This window comes from Thunnus albacares, chromosome 7 (assembly GCF_914725855.1).
Source record: "Thunnus albacares chromosome 7, fThuAlb1.1, whole genome shotgun sequence".
NCBI classification, from domain to species: Eukaryota; Metazoa; Chordata; class Actinopteri; order Scombriformes; family Scombridae; genus Thunnus; species Thunnus albacares.
The window spans coordinates 16321433-16337788 of NC_058112.1; the positions used below are offsets into that span (position 1 = coordinate 16321433).

At 41.0% G+C, this 16356-nt stretch overlaps 1 protein-coding gene across 1 annotated transcript in view; it reads right to left on the minus strand.

The window, feature by feature from the left end:
• The window catches only part of pclob (piccolo presynaptic cytomatrix protein b), a 60497-nt gene extending 57020 nt beyond the window's left edge, over positions 1-3477 (minus strand). Inside the window, exons 1-2 of the mRNA XM_044357005.1 lie at positions 2343-3477; positions 1070-1909 (exon numbers count right to left, since the gene is read on the minus strand). Of these exons, the coding sequence (XP_044212940.1) occupies positions 1070-1909; positions 2343-3380 (1878 nt within the window). The 5' untranslated portion in view covers positions 3381-3477. The remainder of the gene's footprint in view (positions 1-1069; positions 1910-2342) is intronic.
• Positions 3478-16356: the final 12879 nt, after the last annotated feature.

Genomic DNA, 16356 nt, shown 5'->3' on the forward strand with positions numbered 1-16356 from the left:
CAGAACACATCAGTATCACAAGATCAAGTAGCCTTGGACTATCTTGGCAAGCTAGCCTAGTAACTCTGCATTGTGCATTGAATTACAGAGTCAAATGTCAAGTCCTTTGTGCTTCAGGTAGCCTGGAAGATGCCATGTCCATTTACCATATACAGTACGGGGTCTTCCCTACAAGAAAATCCCCATGAGGTGTATGTGGTGTGTATGTGTATGTGCATTTTTGCATACAGTTTTCAAAGCAAGTATCTCCAGCAACAGTATTTAACACAGTCTAAATAGTCCCAGTAATGTTATTACAAAAAAATAAACTGTAATTCATTGTACTGTGACACCAGAGGTGTGTGGAGCTGCTTTTGTATGCGAGTGTAGCCCTTGTCTGCCAGGTCTGGCTAAAGAGTCTGACTCATGGCCTTCTCACTGTTTAGAGACTAAAAGCACTGTGAGTAGGATATAGAATTAAAATGGCTTTGAAACTTTGAAACTTAAATTCAAGGATTTCTGTTTTCAGTGATCTAACAACATTTTTAGAGGTGTGCACAGTGAAAACAAAGACAAACACCACTTCAGTGTGGATTCTGTTTATATTTGTTTGGTGTATCTGTTAATAAAATTTGAAGACATTTCCAAAACATACCAAGGCCATAAGCTGGACTTCAACTATATACAGTTAAACAAAAAAGAAAAGAAAAGAAGAATTGCCTCACTTGTCATCTATTCATGTAAATGAGGTCTACCATTTGGGGATTGCACTAAAACAATAAAATGAAACTACTTAAGAAAGCACTCTGATCATCAAATGGGAACTTAACAGCTTCAAAGAGCTTAATTCTAAGTATTATGAGCATTCTACAGCACTAAATCTAGGTAATGAACACATTGGAGACACTGAGGCAATAGTGTAACAACTCCTACAACTTCTGTAAGATCAATCGCATCACCCAGAAAACAAATTATAAAATTGTAAAGTGATATACAGGTATTTAACTTTTTTGTGATCAAAATTAATATTTTTCTTCTTCTTGTAAACAATTAATTAATTAGTTAATTCAATAAATATCCCACGTCTTACCTCTTTAACATTTGGCATGGGGTTAAATCCACATTGGTTGCACACAGTGCTTTTGCATTCAGTGCAGGTGTTGTAGTTGGGAGGATCCTTTGAGCCCACGTTGAGCACCACCTTACAGAGTGGACAAGCAGATTGGCCTGTTTTAGTAGCATTGCTGGAGGTCACTGCTGTTTTTGGTGTCTCGGATGGAGCTTTGTCCACTTTGGCCTGTCCTGCTGGATGAGCCTTTGCCTGCTGGGGTTGCTCTTGTTTCTTGTCTTGCTCTGACTTTTGGGCAGTAGGTGGTTTGGTCTGCTTAGTAGGCTGCATTTTGGGAGAAACTGGTGGTGTAGTTTTAGGCTCATCCTGAACAGCTGAGGCTATCAAAGTAGATGCAGAACTGAAAATGGAGGCACTAAAACCAAACATCTTCCCACTCACTGACTCCTCAGGCTTTGCAGCTTCTGTTTTAGAACCACCAAAGCCAAACAAACCTCTTGACTCCTGCTGGGTAGCTGGAGTGGCACTGCTTTGCTTGCGTCCAGTTTGACTAGTCTGATCTGGTTTCTGAGACCCTGATGTTCTCTGGGTCTCATGTGTCATTTTCTGAACAGACGCTGGGCTGGCCTGTTTTTGACTGTCTGGTCCTTTAACAGCTTCACCCTTTGCTGGCCCTTTTGCTGATGCAGACTGCATTTTCTGAGGTGAACCTGGTGCTGATGTCTCTTTTTTAACAGGTGCAGCAGGTGTTGGTGCAGCTAAGACTTTGTTAGGTGTTGGCTTTTTCATGGGAGGTCCTTGTGTTTCAGAAGTTCCTTGAGCTCTCTGTATCTGGCAGGTAAGACAAAGCCACTCACGTCCCTATACAAAGAAACAAACGAACAAACAAAAAACGTATATACATTAGTATACATTCATAGTTGGCCTTATTCATTGACATGTCTGAGACCTGTTGCTTAAAATTTTGCTTTAATGTTCTTTTAATTCATGGTCAATTTTATTTTAATTCAAGTCAGACAGGGTAATGTATTGAAAGTATATGTGTCATAGTAAATCTAAACCAAATATGCTCTAAAAAAAAAAAAAAGCTTTATGTTGAGTGAACTTTCATCCACTAAGACTGCCCTACTACGACTTTTCAGCTGTCAAACAGAACCATATTAAATTAGTTGCAAAAACTATGTTCTGTACTTTACAGATCTAAAATACTGCACATGCACATTCAGTTTGAACAAAGCATAGTAATTTCAGAAAATATAAAAAAAATTATATACAACATCAAACCACTACTTACATCAGAGTCTGGTGGGCTGAAGCCACACAAGCTGCATACTTCCATTTTACACTGTGTACAGGTTTTATGGTTAGGTGGTTCCTTGGTGTGCATATTGAGTTCTGTTGTGTTACACACTGGACAAAGGGACTTGGATACTGCTTTTGACTGAGATGTAGCTTTGGTTGCTCCTGGTGATGAAGACCCTGCCCGGGACAGGTCAGGTGTACTAGGTCCCTTAGGGCCTTGCTGCTGAGGCCCAGGCTTATCAGAGGACTGCTGCTGGGGTGCAGTTCTGAGGCCTTGCTGCTGTTGCCCCACCTTAGGTGAGCCCTGTTGTTGCTGTGCAACTTTAGGGGAACCCTGTTGTTGCTGTGAAGGTTTCGGTGACCCATGTTGTTGCTGTCCAATTTTTGGTGATCCCTGCTGTTGCTGTCCTACTTTAGGTGACCCTTGTTGTGAGCCAGTTTTTAGTGACCCAACCTTTGTGGACCCTTGCATCGCAGTCTTTGCAGGTTCTTGTTGCTGTGCAACAGTCTTAGTGGGCCCTTGTTGTTGCATACCTGTCTTAGGTGGAGCCTGTTGTTGTGATGATGTCTTTGGAGATTCTGGTTGTGCTCCACTCTTAGTCAGAATCTGTTGTTGAGCTCCAGGCTTGGGTGAACCTTGCTGTGGCGGGCCCTTAGGTTGAGTTTTTTGTGGCTGTCCTTTAAGCTGGCTGCCAGGCTGCGTTCCTGCCTTTGGAGCAGCTTGTTGCCCACCAGGCTTGATTTGCGGTCCTGCCTGTCCATTTCCATGCAGCTGTGGTGATTCCTGTTTAGGAAGAGGCTGGCTCTTCTGTGAAGGAGGGCCCTGGCCAGATTTTTGGGGTCCCTGCTGCTGTTGAGGGCCTTTGCCTGCTCCTGGCTGCTGTTCTCCAGATGACTTCCGCCCCTGCTGGGGAGGTGCATTCTGATTTTTACCCCCCTCCCCATCATCTCCAAATAAACCAAACTTATTCACAGCAGAGGACACAGCATTGAGGGGGTTGGCCCCGCTAAGGAATTTGGAGGAGAACATAGTGGGGTCTTCCTCCTCCTCCTCTTCCTCCTCCTCCTCTTCCTCCTCCTCCTCCTCCTCCTCCTCCTCCTCCTCACAGGAGCTGGAATCTACAGGACTGTCAGAGTCAGAGCAGGAGCTGTCTCCTCTCTGTCCTGGCTCTCCTGCAGAGGCCTGAGGGGGGACTGGGGCCTGAGCAGTGGAGAGGGCATCTACAGCCCCACTGCTGCTGCTACTGCTGCTGCTCCCTGGACTCTCCTCTGGCTCAGCATCTACATCAGATTTCCTAAATGCATGAGATAGGAAGGCAGAGTGGGGAGATTGAGAAGGATCGAAGTGTGAGATGACAGGAAACAAGACAAGATGGGGGGACAATGAAAGAGAGTGTGAGAATTTGTGAACCACGTATACAGTGCTGTCTGTGCCAATATGCTGTCTGGTAAACAAAATTACAACATGCTGCAACAGTGTACTAACGTATAATGGATGCAGAGGAAGCATAATACCATTCATCCACTTATCCACCGTCTGAGGTGGATATTTGATCATCTCCTTACATATTGAGACAGGATTGTAACAAGTTATTACTAATAAGTCCACCAAGTGTGTTATATAATAGCATGTGGTTAACTCTCCTGTTTAGAGAGGTGCGTCTTCTAGATCGGTAAACACATTTTACATTAAAGGAATTTACATCTCAATACACTGTAAATAAGAAACTGCATCTGTGACACACCACAGCGCTTGATAAATAAAAAAAAATACTGTCATCCCGCCTGAAACGATTATCATTTGCATAGCAGTCGTCACCTCTATCTAACGAAAGCCATTAATGATTCAGCCTCACTTTGATTTACTCCGCTCCGTCTGTTGCTTTCAGCACCATGGACAGGGTCAGAGCCGCTCTGTTGATCACAGCGTATACAAACCCCAGAGATCCCTTACAGCCAGCAATACAGTACAGACCAATGAGCAACACAGGAGGCGGATACCGCACTCAATAGACCCGGCTACTACAAACCCAATTTAAATGACCATTAAAGGTGGACTCACTGGTCCACATGACTATATTTCTTCCACGGTGAATGAATTTGACCCTCTGTTCTCCTCATTCATCACCCAAATGGCACCGAGTGTCAGGGAGTGAGAAATCTCGTCCAGTAGGCTACATGTTTTACAGCAGCAGGACGAGTAAACACAGGAAATCTAGCGCTCTCTCTGGAGAAACTGCAGGCACATCCGGGTAGGGGCCCATCAAATAATGCATGGGGAATTTAATACTGATAGTTTCATTTTTAAAAGCAACACCAAAGGCAATTCGGGTGTGTGATGAACAATTGTCTTTCTATAACAGCTGGATTTCAGATTTACTACACTCACAAGCAGCAATCGGTCACCCATAGTCGGTTAAAAAGATCTGATGTAGCCTATCCACAGTGTTTTATCATAATGAAAAAGGAGCCTACATTACACCCGACCACATTAAACCCGACAATATGTTAGTCCGCAGAGGGTACGAGGTGATGACAGCTCCGAGTCGCGGGTGAGCGCAGATTAAGAAAACACATAATCACATATTTGTGTGCCCTTGACCAGGAGCCTGGTCAGATTTGGCAATAATTCATATGCTGAACTCTTCTGAATAATTCGAAACCAGCCCAAATCAGCGAGGAAACCCAGCAAAGCCCTGTCATCGGTGGCATCCCCAAAAATACCATCTGTTATCCGCTCCGTGTCTCCCCGCTCATCTCCTCCCATCCTGCAGCCGAGCATCCTTCACCCTCCACGGTCACAATGTCAAACAGTGAAGTGCGGTATTCCAGTGACAGCGATGGAAATTTATACCTTCAGCAACAGCAGATCTGTCTCCCCATCCTCGCCCAAACCTTCTCGGATATCCCCCGTCCGTGTCTGTCTGATCGCCGAGGGATGGAGGGCACAGGGCAGCAGATAGAGAGCGATCAGCATCTACTCCGCCTCCCTCTCCAGTGCGCAGCCGCCGCATCTGACAGGTGATCACAATATATATCACGCACGGAAATTGAAATTAAAGGGGACAAGAAGATTTATTTCCCCGGAGTCACGTGTGATCAGCGGCGAAGACCTTAAGATTTACCCTCACGCGTGATAAGTTGGACATTTTCTAAGCGACCATTGACATATTTGAAATGTCATAGTGGTGATCATGAGTATAAAGAAGGATAATGTGATTTCAGCCCCGAGTGTGCTGAGCCATCACAGCAATATCAAGTGTAACCTATTCAATTCATTTTTTTTATCCCATTCTCTCTAGGCTAAATTATTTGAAGACATCACAGTGTGTTATGATGCCCACACCCTTCCTGTTGTTTATCATGTATAGGCTACTTTATATCAATTAACAAAGAGCACTGGTGAGGCAGAGTATTTCACATACTGTAGGCTATATGTGTGCAGTTGCATGCCAGGTCATCACTCAAAGTGAGCCAGCTATGTGTCCCCTTTGACTTTATGAAGATATCTGTCCATACCTGATACTATTCAACAAGAAAATTATTGTCATAGATCATCCATCTCCGTCTTACCTCCATATCTTTAACATCATCCTTCACCCCTGTCTATATACGGTGTAACACAACTAATTTCAGACAGAAATCAATACGCCTCAGAATTATCACTACAATGTGCTTTTTATATTTCTGTCTCCTTGTCAGTTTAGCAAGCTCATTTGCTCCATCCATACAGACTTCCCTCCAGATGAGCTTCTGCTGCACACTATATGCCTAACATACAGTGACACCTGTCTTTGGTATGCAGTAATTTGCACACTGTGCATACACTGTCTTGGCATTTCCTCTTGGATCTGAATTAGAGGTTGTGCTGTTGTTTGCATTTTAGTAGACAGAGTTATTGAAAATGTATGTAATAAAAGGCAAACACCCACTGCCACAAAGCACCTCTTCAGTTTTTGTAACCTCTCTCTTCTTCCTGCACCGACCTTCTTATTCTGGCATTTCTCCCACAAGAGTTTTTCTACAGAGCAGATGTGATGTGAAGAGACAATCTGGGCAAGCTCATCCAGTGCCGCTGTCAGTGTGATATTAAAAAAAAAAAAGAAAACAAAACTTGCTGGCTTTCTTTTCTGCAGCTCAGGCCAGACGAATAGACATTTTGAGACTTCTTTTCAACCATGAATTGACCATGGTCCTTTAAAAGCATCTTTATACAACTCTGTAGAATATGCACATCTATTAAATGATAATAATCATAAAATTCCTACAACCTAAACAGCACACTTGATGCCTTATAGGGCATTAAAATAAAGCATTTGCTTAAATTGGTTGAGAGAATACAATCTGGAGGTTTAGAAGACTTGATTTAAGAACAAGAGGAGAATACATCAAGAAGTGTGGAAGAAAAAATCTCACCTCTATAGATCACCCTTCTGCCATAAGAGAAAGAACTCAACACCAATGATTGCTTATCATCTGAGGAAAGGATTTATCTTCAATGAGACACACATGCCCCCACACACTCACATGCAAATTTACACGAGCCATAAATTCCTATTCAGTACGTGGGTAGTGTGTGTGAGATGTGTGGGACGGATGGAGAGCAAGTGGTGTGTGGGCGTGTGGAAGAGTTACGTCATGGGTGATGCGTGAGCAGTAGAATCGCTATGGTCTCTCTTTGGAAAGCGCCAGATTTGGCTTCATTGCAGACACACACACACACATACACACACAGGAAACATTTATCAGCACAATCTCCATCTGTGGATATAGGCTGTAGCTTTGCTGTGGGATTGTGCATAGGCCGGAAATCCTTTAGGTAATCTTAGACTGCTTATATCTACCTCATCCTCACAATCTGGTCCTTCAAAATCTTTTTGGTGGACATAATAAGTGATGATCCTCTTCCTGTTTTTGTGGAGTATCAGAATAGGAATTATATAAAAACAGGTTAATGTCCTTTTAAGTCACTATTTATTATCCGGTGGTATATGTAACTGGAAATTTCGTCTAACCCTCGTACCACTTAATATCCTAAGAATAATGCATGACTGTGGTTCTTTGGGTTGTTAAAGCACATGATGGTAAACAAGCAAATGCCAAAACATTATCATGAATGTTTCTGATGCTGTTAAACTGTTTTCATCCTGCACCATAAATGAGCCGTGTTTATAAATCAACAACATTATGTAAGACTTTAAGACAGCAGGCAATCACCAGATGCGGTACCATCATGTTCTTTTCTTTTGATCACTCCCCGCTTGTCAGTTTAAATGCAATAACCACAATCTCCACTGTCACCATCCTTTTTTTCTCCCACGCACTCTCTGATAACACCAGGCCAGACTTAAATCCTGCGCTCACACAGCTGAGGCATCACGGACTTTAACAGCATCAGTCACTCATAGAGAGGAACCCCAAAATGAATTGTATGCTCTCGTGTGTATTGAGGAGTGAAAAGAATTCAAGCTGTTCATGGGGAACCATTTGAAAAGCTTGAATATTAAAACATGTTTTGCCTGTGGGTTCCTTTGTCTCGTTTCACCATGTGTGTGGTGAGTAAATTCATGCAAGGGACTGAGATAAAATTTCTTTTAAGGGCCTCTTTATTATTATTTTTTTCCCCCTTTTCCATTCAAGCAGCTTCTCTAAGAAAACAGACAGGATTCACAATAGTAATTTCTAAAGATGAGCAGCATCAGTCACTCTGCTGTCTCTCTGTGGTTTGAGCCCATAATAATTTACCCCTCAAGTCACATGATTTCTTCAGTTCAGGTATACAGTATGATCTACAAAAGGTTGGGCTTGTATTTCTTGTAGCGTCAACACCAAACACTCACTCTAGCATTTCACAATAAATATTAATGATGAAAAGTGTTAGGCAATAATGTTATATGTTCAAAGGGTTGTTGTAATGACAGGCCTTAAGGTTTGTCTAAAATGCTGTGTGCTAATTCAATCCAGTACAAACTATTGTGCACCTTAAACTATTTATCTCCATGTGGACAAATCCATCCATCCATTTTTTAAACTGTATATCCTGCAACTTATAGATGTGGGTTACAAATGAAGATAAGTGTATTGACACCAACATGCCGTTTAACCTTCCGGTGCTTTAGTAGTTGAGTTTTCAGTGCACCTAACCTGCAGGTCCAGGTTGGGTTTAAACCTAGAACCTGTTTACTGAGAGGCAACAGTACAAACCACCAAACCACCTTGCTGCCCTGGGACAAACCTGGAGTCTATTAATGCTAACTAAGAGTGTACTTAGCCCTGATTTCCATTTTCCAAACATTAATACAGACATTAGGGCATGTCTTGTCTGACAGTTGACCAGACGCCTCTGTAATTCTCTTTTCTGCAGCATTGCCTTTCTGCTCACTCAGGCATACACCATTAGAAAGACATCACATCTATACAGCATTTGTATTCTTCACTGCACAGTTGAGCCTGATCCTGGCACTCACAAACCCATCTCTCTCTCTCTCTCTCTCTCTCTCTCTCTCTCTCTCTCTTTCTCTATCTGGTTCTCTCATACACAAACACTCTCAAACAAACAGAGCTCAGAAGCAGTACTTATCTTGCTCTCATTTTAATTAAGCCGACACAGTGGAGCATTATGCTGCATAGCAGTTTCTAAGTCCCTCAGCTGTAATTCTTATGGATGAGACTGCAACTTCCAAAATAACAGCAACAAAATAGTTGCTTCCAACGCCTTTTTTAAAAACTATTTTTGGAAAAAGAAATAGTTTGCAAAAAGACGCACCTCTGACGTTGACCCTTGAGGAAGGCAAAGCAGTTTTTTCCCGGCATGGTTTTCCCTGGAGCAGAGCCGGAGCAGTGTGGAGCTGTGACCTGCATGAAAGGGTATTGCTGTCCTCTCTAGGTCTCTAGGTCTCTGTACCTGTGTGTTTAGAAGGGTCACCATGTAATCTATACAGTAACCTGATCACACACACTTTGCCAGTGTCATTAAATTTACATATCAGCCCAGAGGAGGGGAAAATATGGACTCACGACACTACTCTGTAGATGGAACCAAACGACCAATGGAATGGACCAAAACAGCAAATAGAAAATTAAAGTTGACTGTAATCAATTTGATTTTAAAGTATGGCTTTTAGGACTAGATAAAAACTGCATCATGTAATCTGCCATGTTGTTTTTTTATCATATTAACTGCTAGAATATATTAGCTCATTGTCTCAGTGGTTCTTGGATAGAAACGGACAGATATTTAAGTTAAACAGCTTTTCATCATGAGTCCCTTTTCCTCTTGAACACCTGCTTACTCTTGGAGGGATTCAAGCCAGTACTTTGTAACACATTCTAAACGTTCCAACAATGTAACTGACTGACTGATAACTTGATTGTGTTTGAATGTGCATGATACGCAGGTAGAGTTACCAAGCTTTGGCAGTCTGCTGCATATCTCTAGGGAGCATATGCTTCGCCTTCTCCCTTCCTCACTCAGCATCATGCTAGAGCACTGCACAAGTCTCTCATGCCACCGAGCCTTTTTTTTTTCCAGAGGAGTGACCACTGCTATACTAAAAATACTCTTAAAGAGACAGTGTCCATGAGACATCAGTACATCCTTATCTCTACTTCCCCTGTTCTTATCTCGCTTTTCCCACCAGCCCCTCCCTCTGTTGCCTTGTCATGGGAGAATTCTAAGGATAACACAGTTCACGCCCCCAAATCCTACAAATCAGTGAGCAGGAAATCACTGCTGATCAGAGTCAGACTGGCAAAGGAGAGAAGAATGGGAGAGAATGAAAATGAGAATAAAAAAAACAGAGGGCAGGATAAAAATACATCTGGCCTGATAATGGAAATGAGGGCGCTGAATTGATAAATACCATAAAGATAAGAGAAAAAAGTCACCAGATGTGAGGACAGGAATCAAGTGGAAAAGCAGTCTCAATGATGCTCTAAATAGAAAAGGAAGGAAGATGTGGCAGAGCTGCAGCCGCTTCAGTGCTAATGTAAATTTTTATTGGAAGTGGCAAATGCCTTGAGTTAATATTCATCACTGTCTTTCTTGCGCCAGACGTATCTAACATTTATGGCAATTAGTGGTATCTAATATTGGATTTAATACTGTGCACATCTACATTGTTTTCTCAGAAATGCTCTTCCTTTTTTCTTGGCAGTATGATGAAACCTGTGAAATACAAATTTCAACCAAAAAACAGAAAATCACAGAAACAAAATTCACCCTACCTCCAAAGATAAAACTTAAATAGTTGGTGTTTCTATATTGCTGTTTGGCGCACAGTGTTGTTTGCTGCTCTGCAGTAAGACATCAGAATGTTTGTAGAGGTGCTCTGATAAGGTCTAGACAGCAGTCTGTATATAATTGAAGAGGTGTAAAAGAAGATGGGGTTTTAGACTACCAGAGTACTCCTGCCTCACCAGTGTACAGTGTCAGAGATAAACTTTGTTCAGTTAACATGTAGGTACTGTACCATTTTTTCTTTTGAATAAACCCAGACTCATTCAGTACCATTGTTACTAAAGATATAGATGAGTGAACAAATATTTGAATTCTATTTTGGTGGACGGTATGATTTCAGTCACACTTTCCATCATGTCCGAGGGCGTTTAAACCCCTGAAATCTATTTACCATTCACAAATAACATATATATCAGTTTCTGTATTGCGTTTTAGATTTTTGATTTGTGTTTTTCTTCCTTCTACTACAATGTGATAAACAACTTACAGATGCTTAAAACTTCATCAAAATGAAGGTCCTGTCTGATTGTTTTGTTGTTAGAGATGTGTTACCATTTTATGCTAAATTATGCTAAATGGAGTTACATTAATCTGAAAGTCTGCACAGTACTGCACAGAAAAAATAAAATAAAATCAATCTTACCTCTAGAAAGCGCTAAAACATGCATAAATGCTGGTAGGTTCCTCTAAGTGTGGGATGCTAAATTATGGTGAAGAATGGACAAGTGCACTAGTAATTGCTCAATCTCTGGACGTCCCTGTCTTTGACTCTCTCTTAGTATTCCTCTCTTGCCACTGGAAAGCTATCAGTGTGAAAGAGAAGATGACCTTGGATGTGTGCATGAGTTTGTGTCGCAATGATTTGCAAAGAGGGAGACAGTTGAGGATAAGAGGCGTCACTTTTTGGTGTGCTTTTCCACTGGGAATTATACAGTATACTCTAATATCACCTTCACTGGCACCTGCTTGGCGTAAGACTGTGGAACAGCAGAGAAACTGTACCACCTGGTGTGTGTGTACATCCGTGTACTACTGCGTGTGTGTGTGTGTGTGTGTGCAGACGATTGAGTATGCACACTGTACTCAACCTGCCCAGGGAGAGGATCCATTCTCTCATCAAATATTCACCAACAACCACAGGCTCCCAGCTGCCTGCTGCTATAATGCACACACATTGCATTGTTATGGGTGCCTGATGTATTCGCTGGAAAAAGTGCCCCATAAAATATTTGAACAGTCCATTTTGAGGATCATTTTTTTCAGGTTTATGCAGCTCAGCTTCAAGTTTAACTACCATACATACACACCTGGACACAGCAAATCTCCCACTTGAATACAAGCTGGCTGAGTTGCTAAATTCTAAGAGAAAAATCCATTTCTGGGTGTAGATCAACTGAAAAACACGTGGCCTGCCCATGCACTTCCAGTGCAGAATATCCCCACCTAATGTGAATGTGCATCATCATTCACATATACTTTAAAAACATTTCATGCATTTTTAATGCTTTATTTTTCCTCTTTCCTGACAGCTACAATAACTTAAAGGAAATGCTTAAACATGTGATTGGGTAACTTTAAAGTGGGAAATGAATCAGTCTATCAAAATGGTAGCATTAATCAGCATTTATTACTGCCTTTGAAAGAAGAAAATCTTGTATGTGACTTGAAACTGATATGACTCAAATGTGAACCTATAAATTATGAATACCAAGAAGTCCATAACCAAAATGGAAACTTGTGCTGAAGAGGAATGATGGAACAGACACACAGTTAGCAAAATATGTATTGTATTGTAACACAGAAGACAAAATATGAATAATAATACATATGTAACAAACAATAAGTTAAGTAATGATGTTGCTTAATATATGTTGTATAATCTTACATATTAACAATACAGTGAACAGCATAAGAGTACCAAACACCACATTCTAAAGTTCATTCTAAAATTATAAATACACTATTTTAGATTAGTCAAAAATATTTCCTCAAAATAAGCAAGTATAGTATTACACTGCTGGCAGAACACAGAAAATGCCAAAGAAGGTCAAGACGTAACCTCCCTCCCAGATACTCAACTTAGCAGTTCACCAACATTCATCATTCACTTCAGATATGGAAAAACAGACAGTTTTACTGGAAGTCCGTGTGTTTTCCCTGTCAAAGAATTTTTTTAGCCAGCCACAGAGAAAGATACACAGTTTACAGTATCTGCTGCCTTTCATGGTGATATACCATTGGAGGAATGAATTTCATAGCTGACTTGTTTCACATTGTCATGAAATGCTGTCAGCTCAGCCTGGTGCTGCAAATGCAACTGCTGTGGATGAAGGATAGTGGGGGAAATTAATTCAAGCAATTCTTCAACACACTTTAATACATACAATTATAAGCAATGTGCAAGGGCACTATTTTCAAATATGCATGTTTGATGAAGTTTTCATGCACTGTTGAGGCAAATTTATTAAACTAGATGGCATTTGACTCTTCTACTATTGTAGGGGTTCATGTAACAAGCACTGGGTGGCTAAAGTGAAGCTGTGAGAGTTAATCTGTGATGTATTACAGCTGAGGCAAATCATATTTAATCATGACACACGAACCGCGGTGTGTTCTCTTACCAAAGTATTAGTGGACTACAAGAAGCTTTGAAGATTGTCGTAAAGGATGAACAATCTGCTTAATACTTTTAATGAAATCACTCATATAAATCCTTACTTTTTGAATTTCTGTCTTTGCAGCTCTTGTAATATCTAGCTGCCTTAAACTGTGTTTCTCAATGCAGCTTTGAGTATGAGGCCTAACTGACTTTTGGGTAACATCTTGTGTTTTATGTTCCTTATCACTTATCTCTTCTCTGCAATGAGGGAAAGCTCTAAGTTGTTATATACTAATTTTTAATTTCTTACAGCTAAGCTATTTGTTATTCTCACTTTATAAACAATTTGGATTTTATACTTTGTTTCTTTTCTTTTTATTTATAAAGAATTAGCTTTCTGAGCACAACTCAGAAAAAACATGTTCAAACGTATTCCCTCTCCCTTTCTCATGTTTAGTCGCATGTTTAGTCATGCTTATTGGCTTTGCACTAATTTTCATATAGATAAACAGACAAACAGAGTTAAAGAGTATCAAGGTAGGCATATTGATTAGACGAATAGAGCAGCTCAGTCCACAACCAGCTCACTCCAGTGGAACAGGCAAACATAACAGCTGCCTACAGTATATTAATCAAACACAAGACCTTGAATATCCAATACATGCATGTCTTTATTAAAATCTTTTGGGATTTCTGGCAAGATGAAAATGAATTCTTGTTACTATATTCCATCCCTGAGAGTAGAGCTCAAAGCATTCATATTTCATATCTCTGTATTTATAGTCAAGCTTTTGTAAGCGATACTCGAAACCCTGGTATCATATGCATATTGTGGTATAGCCTTTTGTGTATAATTCCGCACTTTTTGATTTGTGCTCTTCCTCTTTTCCTCACTATGTAAAACAATACGGTGTGTTGCTTGACTGCATGTGCTGTTTGTTGTTTAACAGCCTTGGCCAGCTGCTAGGGCTGCCACAGTGCAAAGGTCAGAATGATGTAATGAGAAAGCTGCAGGGATAAAGGGATGGATTAGAAAGTAGAACAGCCCCCACAGGGACATGAATGTAGTGATTACACCCAGATTAATGACACAGCACTCACTGTGTCACACACACGCACACATTCATGGCATGGGCATTACTTTCACTGGACATAATGTACTTTTAATGCATAAAAACACAGACACGTGCACCCTAACAAAGTTGCATGAGTGGTTTTATGTAATAGAAATTATTATAGACATTCTGCTAGAACTGCATTCTAACAATAAACACATGACACTGAAACTTATATTTGGCTATGCTAAACAGCATCACTAATTTATGCCTGTCTGACATTCGTTCGCTTTCACCATATTTGGGGCATCTGTGTTTCTCACTTGCATCATTTACCTGTTCCACTTCTCTCGACAGACTTAGAGACTAGAGACTTAGTTCAGGTTGCAAGATACGGCAGCAATATAATTCAAAGACTTGTTGGTCCCATGAGAGGCAAAACCCCAAGGTGAGGAGAGTGTAGAGCTTCACATCACACGCCTCCCCACATGCACGTTCCCTTGCTCTCTCCTTTTTCCCCCTGTTCCTTTTCCTTTTCACTGCTTCGCTCACTTCACACTCTCTCTCTCATTGAATCACTCTGCCATCTCTGCTTTCCCTTGGCTATCAGTAGTAGGAAAAAGCCAGATGATCTATACCTCCCATCTTTCTCACTCCCTTGGCTGTCCTCTCTAAGCCTCTTGTGTGTTTTGATGTATGTGAGCTGTGGGAAACATCACAGAATGATAGGTGGTAGGCATCTTTTATATATACAAACTCTTCCCAGGGCTGTCACAGAGACACACACACGTGAAGCCTAGTGAAACATGCTGAATGAATGGATTAATTTTTATAAGGCTATATCGATGTTATACACATTTGGAAGCCATGTATGGGACAAAAACAAAGATCATAGACACAAACAGATGAATAAATAGACACGCAATAAATGACATTTTGCAGGGGTCAGTCCTGGTGCTGGTTATTTAATGTACTGAACTGCTGAGGGGGGATACTGTACCTCAGTGACAGCTGTGTCAGCGAGATAACACATAGTACATGTTGACACACTGCTGTGTGTGTACAGTGTGCTGATGTCTACTGTATATCATTTTGGATTCCCCTTTGTGTATTCTGTGTATTTGCCTGTGTATCTCTGTGCGTGTATGTCGTCATTGTGTTTATTAGTGACAAATATACACCTTACTTCAAAAACTGGACTCCTTTTTGTTCTAACCTGATATGCAGGACAAGCTACTGCCTGTGCCTCCACTGATAATAGTCTCCCTGTGCTTATCAGAGCTGTTATCGGTGTGAAGAGTATTGTATTTGATGTTTAACCTTCACTTGGCGCACCTATGTGCTGAGAACATCAGGAGATAAAAACAAAGACTTGCTCTGTCCTCTGCTTCTGCATGGAGCAACTGATACACAAATATGAAACATTATTATAGAATTATTGCACCTTTGCAAATCTAAAAAGGTGAACTTTGTGAAAATATTACAAATGTTGCAGTGCAATTGAGCACTGTAATCTAGAATGTGAACATCTGTCAGGTCAGGATGGAAGAAAAAAGAGACAGCGTTTATGAAGTAAATGTGAGGTGAATGCTATGAAAGCGAGAAACATTTTGCCACAGGGGTGTGCTCAAGATGTGTGTGTAAGGTTAGCCTTGCATGTCACTGATAACACTAATCAAAGGAGGAAGAGAGAGACATCTATCTGTTGATATTTACTGGGCTTTCATCCTTATTTACACAGACATAACCATGAGGGCTTGTATGCAAATGCACATAAAAGTCACAAAATCTTGTACACATACACACACAGTATACCGTGCCCACTGACAACATGTGGAGTGTTACTAGCTGTAGAGGCTCGATTACTGTTTGAATTCCAATGTTCATTTTCCGCTGCCTCATAACCTCTCCATCCCTCCCTGACATTTTCATTTGCAATAAAGCGTTCTGCTGCATTGGATCCTGATAGAAACAGCACTGTGTGGGGACAAAAAAGGGGGGCAGTCAAAAAGGGAGAGAGTGCCAATAGACGAAAAGGATAAGCACTGTCATCTTCACACAGTGACAGAAACATGTACTGTCACCCATTTATTGAAGTGGCCTTTGACCTTTT